The 14,500-nt window shown below is 47.8% G+C and overlaps 1 protein-coding gene across 1 annotated transcript in view; it reads left to right on the forward strand.

Annotated features, from left to right (window-relative positions):
* Positions 1–14,500, forward strand: part of FAM171A1 (family with sequence similarity 171 member A1) — a 130,000-nt gene that overhangs the window by 106,950 nt on the left and 8,550 nt on the right. The window contains exon 6 of the mRNA XM_088478667.1: positions 11,028–11,144. Within this exon, the coding sequence (XP_088334793.1) occupies positions 11,028–11,144 (117 nt within the window). The remainder of the gene's footprint in view (positions 1–11,027; positions 11,145–14,500) is intronic.

Raw genomic sequence — 14,500 nt, forward strand, 5'->3', positions numbered from 1 at the left:
TTGCAATTTGAGCCTTATATTCCTCTTGGCAGATCAAGCATTGTTGTAAAAGAGGTTTGTTTGTACAAACGTTCTTATTTTGTTGGATAAGGTACAGTATGCTTTCTGCCATGTCTGAGGAGATCGTTTAGTCAGACGGTAGTGCAAGGCAAGCCCATCTACCGTCATATTAATTTGTCAGTTTTAATTGATGTTGCACCTGCCTCATAATCCACCAAGTCCCTGAAGCCTTTGTCAGTTCAGCTCTGTTATTCTCTAATGCTGTTGGCCTGATTTTCAGTCATTGGAGCTGCTAATGGTCCATATGTGTACTATACATGGCTGGGTATGGCCGAGTGGCTGCCAGATTTAGCTATATACGTTTGTATCTTTCATATTTCTATACAATCACCCAGCACTCAGGCCAGATAATGAAGTGCAGCCAGGCAGCATTGGTGTCATCCGTTACTTACTGGTGGCTGTTACTTACACTGACTTTGCCATCCGTCCCGATCTTTTGTGATCGAACCTGATCTGAGATTGATTAATATCAGCAGCCTTTTTGGTTCCATGCATGTTGTGAATTAAAGCCCTGATTCAGAGAGAGACACTGTTGCGAATCTCACCCAGATCGTGCGATTGTTTGCCTTTGCGCACGTGTATAAGCCGCACTGAGCGTACGCAGCGATCACGGACGCACAAAGGAATCCATCGCAGAGAGAGTGACAGGTCGTCAGCGTTTGGGGGTGGTAACGGGGAGTGGTAAGAAAAACGCAGGCGTGACTGTCCGTTTTAACGCCGTTACATGGGCGTGCATAAATTGGCCACTGCAAGCACATACGCAGCTCTGCGTGTCAGGAGAGCTCCCAAGGCTGGTCAGACGTGCCACAAGGGCAAGATGGCCGTTGATGTGCTCCAATGTTACCGATATTTACGCAGGTATTCGTCGTCGCACACAGGTAAGGCAGCAGTGGGTGTCTCTGTGCTCATGTGATCCTTGCAGATATTAGCCTAATTTCGCCGCTGCGTATCGCAGCTGCAATTACTTTAGCGTCCATCTCTGAATCAGGCCCTAAGTCTAAAACATTCTAATTGGTTCAACAGAGCTGAGTCTGGTCACTCTCTACCAGACTCAAGGTAGGTACACATTGGGAGGGATGCAGTCAGGAAGCCGATGGTTGAAATCCCGGCATGGTACTAATGACAGGTGTCGAAATCCCGACCCCTGTCGTTAGACCTTTACCGGGAGCCCAACACTCGGCATACTGAACGAAGGTAACCCGGGCGCGGACAGCCGCGGGGAGGAGGGTTAGGCTTTAGGGCTCCTGGGGGGACTTTGGGTTAGGCACCCCCCCAGGAAAATTAGGTTTAGGCTAGGGGAAGGGGGGTTAGGGTTAGGCACTAGGGAGGTTAGGGGGGTAGGGTTAGTAAATACTTACCTTTGGAGCTGTCGGCATCTTCACTGCTGCCGGTCTTCCGGTGTCGGGATTTTACATAGGTCCGGCGGTATTTCATACCGATCCCCATTGGGACGACCAGGTATCGTGCAGATTGTCGGGGCGATTTCCCTTCGAACCGTACCATCACAGATTGCCAGTACACAATAGACGATTTAATACCTTGTTCCGTCCTCCATTAAAATACACTGCCACACACACACACGATGTTGGTCAATCAAACAATCTCTTATGTTGTCTGTGGTAGCGCGCAACTGCGTACACACTAGACGATGTAGACAATTTATCGTCCCGCTATCGTTCTAGTGTGTATTTTAAAAATAAACAAAATCACTTATGGAAAAACAAAAAGGGTTAACATTCTTACGTGCGTGGCATTTTGTTTGGCTCATCCGTGGGCTTTTGCATTATGACCCATCTTATCTCCTCTATTTCCCGTTTCATACTTAAAATATTCAAAGATCTTCGAACACTTTTGGGGCTTACTAATCGTTTGGAGTTGCTGATTTGTGCACAGTGTATAATGTATGAATGGCACAATGTTTGTTTTTTGTGCTTTCTATACAGAATACGATATTCATTCCTAATTAAATATTAATCCGTTCCTAACGACTCTGATGTCACCGTTCTGTAACAGGCTGTTTTTCTGCATTTTGCTGATTTGCACTACAAAGTGATTTTCTTGGTACAAACTTCTTTGAGCGTTTCCTTGTGGTTGGTATTTTATTTTTTTTTTTTTAAATCTGAGCATCTGCGGTTCGGCAAACAATCACGATAAGTAAAATATGTTGTTGGTTTTTTTTTTTTTTCCTGTTGAGATTTGCAGGTGATTTTGCCAAATGTGAAGATGAAAAAGATTCTTGTAGCATCTGACAAGTGAAAAAGAATATTAACATGACAATTCCTTAGATGTCAGATGGCACACGGGGACAGTTGAATCATACAAAGGAACAGTTGTCATGTCAAAGGAGCGAGTATTTAACACGCTCAGGATGATTAAATATTCACAATTACTGAGCAGTTTTGCAAATGGATTCTGCAGGGTGTCGTCGTTCTAAATCCACTGTACAGACAAAAGAACATTCGCATAATGAGTATGTTAGGAAGGAGAAAAAAAAAGAGAAAATAATTATTTTTTTTATGATAAAGGGGTATATTTACTAAAGTGTGGGGTTTTTAGAAGTAGAGATGTCAGTCATAGCAACCAATCTAGGTTTAGGGGCCAATGTATCAAGCTGTATGTCACATAAAATGATGCAAAAACTGCAGTTTCTACATTTTATGTATTGTTCCTATGTACTAATAGCACGTCAGATCGCAGTCCCCATTATCATCAATGGGGACTACGATCTAACCCCTATGTACTAAACTCCAAAAAGCGAAGCTTCCCGGAGTTTAGCCCCAGTAGTTTACACCATCTTCAGATGGTGTAAACTGCTTTAAGCCTACGGGGCCTACATAGCTTCCCACCGGAGAAGTCTTTCACTGTGAAAGACTTCTACAATTTACCAGGTGTATAACTTGCAGGGACAGCTGTTACCGCAACCTCTGTCTCTGCAAGTTTCCCCTTTGTACATAGTGGGGATATTTTCATTAAAAAGGAAAACATTCCTTGAGGTTGGATACATAATAATCGCGGCAGTACCACAATTATTAGTACATAGACCCCAAAGTCTAGATTAAACAAAGGTTTTTAATTTAAACCTCCGAAACCTTTTTTAAAACTAATGAGATTAAACATGTAATTTACAAAAATATGTACGTATAAACTGAGGAGGTGGCCTTAAGCTGTAATATCTGGGGTGAGGGAGGAGTGGGTGTATATTCGCACATATAAAATGTTGTTCACAGATTGGTTTTCCGCACAATAAAAGCAGCCTGTAAGAAAATGACGCGGCTCTTGCATTATGACTGATGTTTGATGGGTATGGGCTGGAGACACAAAATAATAAATATTTAGAAACTGTATCATTGGCATGTTTGTGGCATTTTCATTTTGATCTATATGGCCTTAATGCCATTAATTATCATGTCAGGTGGATAAATAGATGAGAGACAGGCAGGAAACTTGTGGAGCAGGTGTGAAAACAAGGGAGGAACAGGGGTCCTTCCTGCTGCAGAATCTGACTGACTGGTGCTCTCTGGTTTAGGAAGCACATACAGGGAGAGTGACCACTGAACGCTGTGCGTATACTCCCTGAAGCGCGCCCCATAGAGCGCAAGTAGGTTAAGAGGCTCCGGCCAGTATAAAGATGTGATCCATAGAGAGAGGCCATAATTGGAGAGGATTAAACCTCTGCTCAGAGGCCAAAGGTTAAAGCGGCTGCTGTGAGGATATTTAAATCCGCTGCTCATGTACCGTAATCTGTTCTTTCTCCAAAAATGAAAATGGAGCATTTTCATCTGTTTAAAACGAATTCTGTAAATCTGCCCAATAGTGCCCTGATTGTTTGTTTGGTTTTTTTTTTATCCATGAGCAAATGCTGCAAAGTGCTGGAGTCTGCAGGATGCATACTGCAGGCCAGACATTGGTGTAGGATTACTTGCCGTGTAAGCATAAAGAGCTTTACACTATAATTCTGGATATAAAAATATATATAATATAGAATATTTGTCCTTTTTAAAATCAAAGGTAAATATCTCATTGATAAGACTGCAGGGGGGGGGGGGGGGATGTTCACTAAGCTCTGGAAAGTGATAAATTGGAGAGTGATAAACTACCAACCAGTCAGCTCCTAACTGTTATGCTGCAAGCTGCGTTTGAAAAATGACAGTTAGGAGCTGATCGGGTGTTAGTTTATCACTTCCCAATTTATCGCTTTCCAGTGCTTAGTGCATCTGCCCCTGTAACTGTAGTTGCCTGTTAAGGGTGCATTTGGTTATTTATAATTGCTGCATTTTGTACACTCTTTTTTTTTTGTGGGCTGGACTGGTATTCGTGAGGATGCAGCTTATCCACTTTCTAGGAACCAGAGACACGTTTAACCTCCTGCCTCAGTGATGTCTCAGGTAATTGGTGGTGAATTAGTAGTCTGGATTCTAATGGTTGTTGGCTAAGCTGTCTGAATAGTTGCCTTCCCTGAGTAGATAAGGGACACGCAGGACACATTATTAAAAGCAAATTAGCATAAATGATTAAATATGGTTTAATTACCATAATTAACGTCAAGATTTGCGAACACTGTTCTCCAAGCTACATTTGTGTCCATGTGACATGGCCTATATGGTCAGTGGCCAGGCTGATGGCAACAAGATATGTAAATAAGTAGAGGTAACGTGATGCATTAGAGTTGGATTTAGGTATTCTAATAATAGTGTATAATGTAAAAAGGAAGGTTTAATTTCTATTTACTAATTTTATACTAACTGGTGCCCGCAGGCTTCGCCCACAAAGAAATTACTTCTGCCAGCATTTTTTTTTATTTTTTTTATTTTTTTTTTTATTCTAGGTGTTCTAGTTTTATTGCTTTGCCTAGAGGCCCTGGCAGTGGCAGCAGCGCTATACACCCACCAATGTCACTGTGTGCCCTGTGCACAGACTGCTTTGAATCCTATCCTATTCAAGTAAACGTGGGCCCAAAGCACCTCTATACCCCCCCACCACCACCCCTTACCCACCACGTGCATGGTGCCATACCTATCTCTTGCATTGATGATGTCAACAAATTTTGTTTTTGTTATCGCTTAGCTTTAACCACTGAACTGGTGTGGTCGAATGTTCAGCTAGCAAGGTGGCATGCGACCACGCCAGCCCGCTGTCCCCCGTCTTTAACAGAGAAGATCCGTTCTGCAGAAGTGCGGAATGGATCTCCCCGGAAATGATGCAGCCGTGTGTGACAACACTGCAGGAATCGTGCCCCGGAATGCCATGCGAACGGCACTCTGGAACGCATGCGCCGAAAGTAAGAGTGTGGGGGGATCAAAATATATTTTTTGGCTTGGATAATTTAGATTTTTTTTTTTCTTTTTACATAAATACAGTGATACATGGGGTGCAAGGGAACTAAATTGGGCATCCATTGTCCCTGGGGTTGTGGGTGGGGGCTCTTCCACAGGCACCTACTACCGCTAGGAGGGTGGGGGTTGTTATTGCTGGGAATACTTTGACTGGCGGCCTATGGACAGGGGGGTTGGAGGGGTTGCAGAACATCCCCTAGGTATATTTTTTTTGACCAAAATATTTAAATATATATAAAAAAGTACTTATTAAATTTAATTTAAATGTAAATAAAAAAATTCTGTGCGTTTTTTACAAAAAAAAATTGACAAATGGAGATGAAAAAAGTGCCGGTTATGTCTAGGCGTTTCCACTGCAAAATGATGCAGTTTTCATGGATATCAGGGCCTGACTCACTACGGATCGCCATTCTGCTTATACGCACGCAACGCAGTTGCTATTATCAGCGGTGACACGTACACGTTTGCGATCGCAGCCCGACACAAAGTCGCCCACTTCCCCTTACATCTGTACACTTTAACATAGAGAAACAATCGGTAACATCGGACAGTTAGGGAAGCCCAGACCTTACTCAGGATTTGCTTACTTTTGCGCACGCTATGACTCAGGCGGCTTCTGGTAACGCAGTGGATAATTTATGCACGCCCCTGCAACGGCGTTGAAATGCACTGGCACGCCTGCGTTCGCTCAACCACCCCCCCTTCATCACCCACAAAAGGCACTTCCTGTCAATCGCTCTGCCATGGGTCTGCGTAGTGTCTGCTCTGATCGCAGTTCCGAACGCAGCGTCTAGCTTGCGCACCCGCACTGATGCATGCGTAGTGTGAATTAATCACCTTGATTGCGTGCGTATAAGCAACTGCGTTCCTTGCTGACTCAGGCCCTCAGTTCAGTAGTTTTTGTGCCACCTTGGAACAAACAAACAGACACAACGTTCTTATAATATTAATATGGATATGCTTTTATCTTTAATCAGGAGATTTTTTTTTTTTTTGTACAGGTTAGCATTTTGTTAATTCCTGAAACCTCACTAGCTCCTATCGCTGGTAACAATATGGGGCTGATAGATATATATAATACTTATCCAATGAACTGACAGTTTTAATGCTATACCTGTTTAAAGCAACTGCTCCACCTAGTGGACACATGAAGACCACCGTCAGTGTTTTTGAGTATTGAATATAATTGTGTATCCTTTTCCACTTTGATTTCCCACTGGTAGGGCTAAGAGGGGTGGTAGAGGTTTTCTTGAAATGCATTGATACACATAATGCTGTTATTGGCCCCCAGTAGTGGATTATTAAAAGAGGGTAAAATAAAAAGAAAGGAATTACAAAATGTTTGTAGTGATTTACTAAAGCAGGTTTGATAATAGCGAAACAGTTTGTATTATTTTGTATATTGCAGCAGTTTGCTATACATCTTCCCACTTTATGAAATAATTCAGTAAATCTACCAAATCTATATAATTGTTTACAATGGGAGCACATGACTATTGTACCACATAAATCCTTTCTGTCACGTGACTTGTTTCATACCTTGAATAGGGCATTCTGACCACCAAAATCTCTGACAATATATCGGGAGACTAATATTGATTAAAGTATTAATACTGATGTGTCAAAAGCCCCTCCACGTGCCAGTTACCGTGAGACTCTGCTAGTGTCCAGCGTCTTTTTTTTTTTTTGCAGAAAAAGCGTCCAAGTTGCAGTGGGACTAGGATACACCAACAGACTGTGCTGAATAATGTGATATGCGACACTTGTATATCTGTGTGTGGCTGAGTCTCTTAATCAGTATAGGAAGTGCTACAATACAGCGGCCGCAACATTTTTCCACGCCAAGTTCCGTTGTGCTTCATATACAGACTCAGGTGCACACAGCTATGTGTCACACACAGGGGCTGGCTGGCAACTTTAGCCTGGGGGGCAAATGCATGCAGGCGGCCCTGGCAGAGGAGTAGCGTGTAGCCAGGGTGCCCGAAAGAACGTGCGTGCTATGGCGCCGCCCCCCCTCAAGTGTTCTAGGGAGGAGGCGGGTCCATATGGGATTAATGTAAGGTAAAAATAAAGATTAGGGGCAGCCCCCTGTCGTATTGCCCATATGCAGTGCCACCCTGTGCCACAGGAGGACACCCTTATGCAGGCCTCGAGTAGTGCCCCCAGTAGTGATCCTCCCTATGCAGTGCCCCTTGTGTCCCCAGTAGTAAGCCCCTTATATAGTGCCCCCAGTAGTGGTAACCCTTATGCAGTGCCCCTTAAATAGTGGCCCCAGTTGTAGTCTTCCCCCTATGCAGTACCCCCACTATTGCCCTTTATGTAGAGCCCCCAGCAATTGTCCCTCGATGTAGTGCCCCCAGTGGTAGTCCCCTCCCCCCTATGTAGTGCCCCTAGTAGTAGTCCCCTCCCCCCTATGCAATGCCCCTAGTAGTAGTCCCCTCCCCTTGTAGTGCCCCTAGTAGAGTAGTCCCCCCCCCCTTGTAGTGCCCCCAGTAGTAGTATTCCCCCCCTTGTAGTAGTCCCCAGTAGTAGTATTCCCCCCCTTGTAGTAGTCCCCAGTAGTAGTATTCCCCCCCCTTGTAGTAGTCCCCCCCCCCCTTGTAGTGCCCCCAGTAGTAGTATTTCCCCCAGTAGTATCCCCCCCCTGTAGTGCTCCCAGTAGTCCCCCCCCCCTTGTAGTGCTCCCAGTAGTCCCCCCCCTTGTAGTGCTCCCAGTAGTATTCCCCCCCCTGTAGTGCTCCCAATAGTCCCCCCCCCCTTGTAGTGCTCCCAATAGTCCCCCCCCCCTTGTAGTGCCCCCAGTAGTCTCCCCCAGTAGTCCCCCCCTTGTAGTGCCCCCAGTAGTATTCCCCCCCCTTGTAGTGCCCCCAGTAGTATTCCCCCCCCTTGTAGTGCCCCCAGTAGTATTCCCCCCCTTGTAGTGCCCCCAGTAGTATTCCCCCCCCTTGTAGTGCTCCCAATAGTCCCCCCCCTTGTAGTGCTCCCAGTAGTCCCCCCCTGTACTGCTCCCAGTAGTCCCCCCCTTGTAGTGCCCCCAGTAGTATTCCCCCCCTTGTAGTGCCCCCAGTAGTATTCCCCCCCTTGTAGTGCCCCCAGTAGTATTCCCCCCCTTGTAGTGCCCCCAGTAGTATTCCCCCCCTTGTAGTGCCCCCAGTAGTATTCACCCCCTTGTAGTGCTCCCAGGAGCCCCCCCTTGTAGTGCCCCCAGTAGTATTCCCCCCCCTGTAGTGCTCCCAGCAGTATTCCCCCCCTTGTAGTGCTCCCAGGAGTCTCCCCCTTGTAGTACCCCCAGTAGAATTCCCCCCCAGTAGTATTCCCCCCTTGTAGTGCCCCCAGTAGTATTCCCCCCTTGTAGTGCCCCCAGGAGTCCCCCCCCCCTTGTAGTGCTCCCAGGAGTCCCCCCCTTGTAGTGCCCCCAGTAGAATTCCCCCCCAGTAGTATTCCCCCCTTGTAGTGCCCCCAGTAGTATTCCCCCCTTGTAGTGCTCCCAGTAGTATTCCCCCCCTGTAGTGCTCCCAATAGTCCCCCCCCCTTGTAGTGCCCCCAGTAGTCCCCCCCTTGTAGTGCCCCCAGTAGTATTCACCCCCTTGTAGTGCTCCCAGGAGCCCCCCCCCTTGTAGTGCCCCCAGTAGTATTCCCCCCCTTGTAGTGCCCCCAGTAGTATTCCCCCCCTTGTAGTGCCCCCAGTAGTATTCCCCCCTTGTAGTGCCCCCAGTAGTATTCCCCCCCTTGTAGTGCCCCCAGTAGTATTCACCCCCTTGTAGTGCTCCCAGGAGCCCCCCCCCTTGTAGTGCCCCCAGTAGTATTCCCCCCCTTGTAGTGCCCCCAGTAGTTTTCCCCCCCTTGTAGTGCCCCCAGTAGTATTCCCCCCTTGTAGTGCCCCCAGTAGTATTCACCCCCCTTGTAGTGCCCCCAGTAGTCCCCCCACCCTTGTAGTGCTCCCAGGAGTCCCCCCCTTGTAGTGCCCCCAGTAGAATTCCCCCCCAGTAGTATTCCCCCCTTGTAGTGCCCCCAGTAGTATTCCCCCCTTGTAGTGCTCCCAGTAGTATTCCCCCCCTGTAGTGCCCCCAGTAGTAGTCCCCCCCTTGTAGTGCCCCCAGTAGTATTCCCCCCCCCCTTGTAGTGCTCCCAATAGTCCCCCCTCTTGTACTGCTCCCAGTAGTGTCCCCCCCCCTTGTACTGCTCCCAGTAGTCCACCCCCTTGTACTGCTCCCAGTAGTCCACCCCCTTGTACTGCTCCCAGTAGTCCCCCCCTTGTAGTGCCCCCAGTAGTAGTCCCCCCCTTGTAGTGCCCCCAGTAGTAGTCCCCCCCTTGTAGTGCCCCCAGTAGTAGTCCCCCCCTTGTAGTGCCCCCAGTAGTATTCCCCCCCTTGTAGTGCCCCCAGTAGTATTCCCCCCCTTGTAGTGCCCCCAGTAGTATTCCCCCCCTTGTAGTGCCCCCAGTAGTATTCCCCCCCTTGTAGTGCCCCCAGTAGTATTCCCCCCCTTGTAGTGCCCCCAGTAGTATTCCCCCCCTTGTAGTGCCCCCAGTAGTATTCCCCCCTTGTAGTGCCCCCAGTAGTATTCCCCCCCTTGTAGTGCCCCCAGTAGTATTCCCCCCCTTGTAGTGCCCCCAGTAGTATTCCCCCCCTTGTAGTGCCCCCAGTAGTTTTCCCCCCCTTGTAGTGCCCCCAGTAGTTTTCCCCCCCTTGTAGTGCCCCCAGTAGTTTTCCCCCCCTTGTAGTGCCCCCAGTAGTATTCCCCCCTTGTAGTGCCCCCAGGAGTCCCCCTCCCTTGTAGTGCTCCCAGTAGTCCCAGTCCCCCCACCCCCCCCCCACCCCGCAGCAGAGACATAATTAAAAAAAAAAAAAAAAACACTTACCTGACACCCGCTCCTGCTCCCGCCGCCGAGATCAGCTCCTCCGTCCACCGCTTTGCATTATGGGAGTGACGCGTCACTCCCATTACCCACTGCGGGAGCCGGAAGATGTCCGGCTCTGGCAGTGGGAGCAGCAGCCGATGAGAGTCTGTCTGACTCTCATCAGCTGCTAAAGCAAACACACAGCTGCCGGCTCCGGTGGCTGTGTGTTTGTGCTGTGTAGCGCTGACCGAACTCCGTCCGGTCAGCGCTACACACGCGGTGCAGTCTGTGTCACAGTGACACAGTCTGCACCGCAGCCCGCATGACGCTGCGGCCCGGGGGGCACATGGCACCCTGCCCCCCGGCCCAGCCCGCCACTGGTCACACATCAAATTAATCAGCACAGTCTCCTGGTGCCACCTAGTCACATCGCATTGTGACTTAGACGCATTTTCTGCAAAAAAAAGACGCCCAACGCTAGCAGAGCAGTACAGGATCTGGCGGCTCACTCACACCAGGCAAGTCGCACTGCGTGGCGTATTGAGGCTAGATGTATGTGGTCACATTTGTACATGTGGTCCGGCACGTGATGGTAACTGTTGATGTCTAGGTCCTCAAATGCGCTGAGTCGTGGTCATGATAACCATTTACCTCATGCCTATCTGGGTCATTACTGTCACGCTGCCTGCAAGTCTCAGTGCAGCCATTCACCATCGCTCCCTTCTCTGTCTTATAAGAAAGTGTTGCATCATTTCACATGTTAAACCTGCTCCTTAATGTCTTTCCTGTAACAGGAACGTGGCTGAAAAGTAGCATCGGGATCATCCAGCAGGAGGGAGACCAGCTGACCTGGACATACATTGCACCACAGTTGGGATATTGGGTCGCTGCCATGTCCCCATCAAACCCAGGTATGTAAGATGTAGGAATTTATAAAGAGGGTTTTACTCAGGGAGGGATGTGGGGATTTAAATAATATTAAATTGTTACCGTTTTGTCTTGTGCTCTCTCGTAATGGGCTGGGGACGGGACTATGGAACCAAGGGGCAGTGGCACTAAAAAGGTTTGGGATCCACTGATATTGACCATCCAGTTGTGGCAGAACTGCAAGTTGCAGCATGCTCTGACAGTGTGTTTATCAACACAACATGCCACTGGCTAGATGCCTTGCTTGATAAAGTATTATGTAAGCCTAGTTGTACAACTGGTGTTCGAAACATATTGCAAGTTTGTATATGCGGGATGTGATCAGTTCTTAGCTCTGTATTTGGGTTTTATATACTGATTAATTGGGGGTCTATTCACTAAGCCTTGGAAAGAGATAAAGAGAGAGAGATAATGTGCCAACCAATCAGCTCCTAACTGTCATTTCATCCGCTAGGGGACACTGGAGTCTCAGTACAGTGGGTATAGATGTGGGTCAACCGGGAGCTGGCACTTTAATAATTTGAATGGTAGCTCTCTCCTCTCCCTCTATACCCCCCCCACAAGCCAGTCTAAATTTTGTGCCCAGGGAGCTGGTACACTCCTCCAGGGCTCTCTAAAATGAAAAAATCCTCGATCAACATCCATTGAGGATCAGACAGGCAGCTCACAGCCCCTGCCTGTCTGCGTTGTTGGAGCTGCCGGGGAGACCCCACCGCAGCTGCTTACGGTGTGCACTGGGGTCTTCAGCTAGAGAGCTTATTGCAATAAAGTACATAGAGATCCACTTGATCCGCTCCTAGTTACTAATAGCTACAGTCAATGGTATTAGGACTGAGTCTCATTGAAATGGTGAATTGTATCAGGACAGCAGAACTTTATCAATAATGGATGAGTAGTTCCTGGGGAAATCCTCTGGCATCCAGACCTTCAGAGATGGTATTGAAGCACACATATAAGGTATCCTCCAAAGGCTGCATACAGTTCCAAGATAGAGATAAATAGTCCCAATATAATCCAAGGTAGCACTGGAGTTCGGAAGTGAGTGTAATCTGGGTCTGCTGCCCTGATACAATTCACCATTTCAATGAGAGTCAGTCCTAATACCATTGACTGTAGCTATTAGTAACTAGGAGCGGATCAAGTGGATCTTTATGTACTTTATTGCAACAAGCCTTGTGCCTTATTCTCAGAGCACTTATTTCAGCTCATTCAGAACAACTATTTGTTAATTTAATACATTGATAAAAATAATTTTTTAATTTGTTTCAAGTGTCCAACAGTGTTATATTTTATGTGGTTTATAGCGCAGGTGTTCTACCTATTTACTATTACTGCACCTTAGAGGGTCTGACAACCCTATACACCCCCGCAGCTTCAGGTCAGCGCGTTAGAATTGGCTTCCATTTAGTCTTCAGCTACAGAGACCACAGTCTCTGGGGGGTACCTAGACGCGCTGCGTGCAGCGCACGTCGCGGCCCCCCACTAGCACAGCCCGCCGTTGGCAGCACTAGGCAGCAGACTGGTTAGTGTTTCCTGGCACCCTGAGTAGTAGGGGAGTCAGGAAGATAGGTGGACATGATGGAAGCGGTTCGCTCAGCGCTGTAAACGGGCGCCATAGCGTGGGGGGCGGAGCCTAATAACAATTCTGCTCCTGCCTCCCAGCAGCCCCAGCGCTCCCTGCAGAGAGACGGGGGGGACATTTTATAGAAGACCACTGCTGCTGAACGCGGAGACTGTCCTGCCTACCGACTCTGTGAGTGCACAGTGGGGTCAGGCTAGTGAGAAGCTGTAGTAATCTTTGTATTAAACACAAAATTACTGTGTAATAGTTGTATAACAGTGCTGGTAATTGGGTTAGCGCTAGCGAGGGTAAAAGCATATCTCACTCTATGCCTTTCAATACAGTCTCTGTGTGTCTCACTGTACTGTCACTTTGGTGTGTGTGTGTGTGTGTGTGTGTGTGTGTTCGTTCAGTAGATTACTAACATGACTTCTAAGGGGTCTAAGGCTGCACAGAAATCTTTCTCCTGCAAAAATTGTGCAGAGAAATTTACACAGGGACAGTCATTCTTCCCTGCTGTGTGAGAAGTGTGTTTCAGAGTCACAGACTCCTGTCTCACCACTACAGCCTGTTTTCACTGATCAATTTTCATCAGTCATGTCTCCTCATTCTGCAGAGCTGGAAGCTTCTCGCAGAGACAGAGAGGTTGCCAGAACTCGGACTACTATCTCAGAACCAGATTGGGCACGTTCATTAGCCAGATCAGTAGAGGAAGGTCCCTCCTGCAGCCTCGACTTCTAATGTTCCTACTAAGAGGCTGATTCATAATCCCTTCAGGTGGGATGAATCTGAGGAAGAGGACATGCAGGAGCCAGAGGAAGGCAAGGTTCAAGAACCTGAGGAGGAACAGACTCCAGAGGAGTCGGACCCTGCAACTCAGGGCGTAGAGGCGCTGATTGCGGCGGTACGCCAGTTGTTACATGTTGAAGACATAGACGGCCTAGTAGCTACTGGATCTATCTTTAATAAAAGACAAAGACAGGCTGCAACTTTTCCAGCGTCTGAGGAATTGGATGAGATCCTATCCTCAGCGTGAAAACACCCAGATATAACGTTCCAAATATCATGGAAGCTTTTATCTTATTATACATTTCCCTCAGAAAGCAGGAAATTATGCGAGACTCCTCCTGCAGTGGATCCCTCAGTGTCCCGTCTTTCTAAGAAGACGGTACTCCCTGTGCCAGGAGCAGTTTCCTTAAAAGAATCTTCAGAAGGTAGAAAACACCTTGAAGTCTATATATACAGTTGCAGGGGTGTCCCTTTGTCCCGCACTTGTCAGCTGCCGGGTCAACAAGGCTGTAGAAGCACAGGAAACCAGCTGCAGGACCATCCTTTCGTTTTCCAGGGAGATTCAGAGGCCGTTCCAGAGGAGCTTCTGCTATTTCCCGTGGATCCAGAGGCCGAGGTAGATCCACTGCATCCTCGTCCCAACAGGAAAAGCCTGAGGTTAAACCTTCTGCATGACGCACTCCCTTCTCACTTGGGGGACCCCAAGGTGGGAGCAACGCCTCCAGAACTTCAAAGAAGTATGGATCTGGTCTTGCCAGGAAGCCTGGGTTCGGGACATCATTACTCGGGGGTTGAAGTTGGATTTCAAGATTCAACCTCCTCCTTGCTTTTTCACAACCGGTTTGTCACAGTTAGTGGAAAAACGGGATGTGATTCAGGGAGCAATAGACAGGCTTCTCTGGTCTCGAGTGATAGTAAATGTCCCAACCCATCAGCAGAGTTCAAGGTTTTTATTCCAGCTTGTTTGTTGTTCCCAAGCCAGATGGTTCG

The sequence above is a fragment of the Taudactylus pleione genome, unplaced genomic scaffold (genome assembly GCF_031769625.1).
Source record: "Taudactylus pleione unplaced genomic scaffold, aTauple2 ptg000216l, whole genome shotgun sequence".
Taxonomy (NCBI): Eukaryota; Metazoa; Chordata; class Amphibia; order Anura; family Myobatrachidae; genus Taudactylus; species Taudactylus pleione.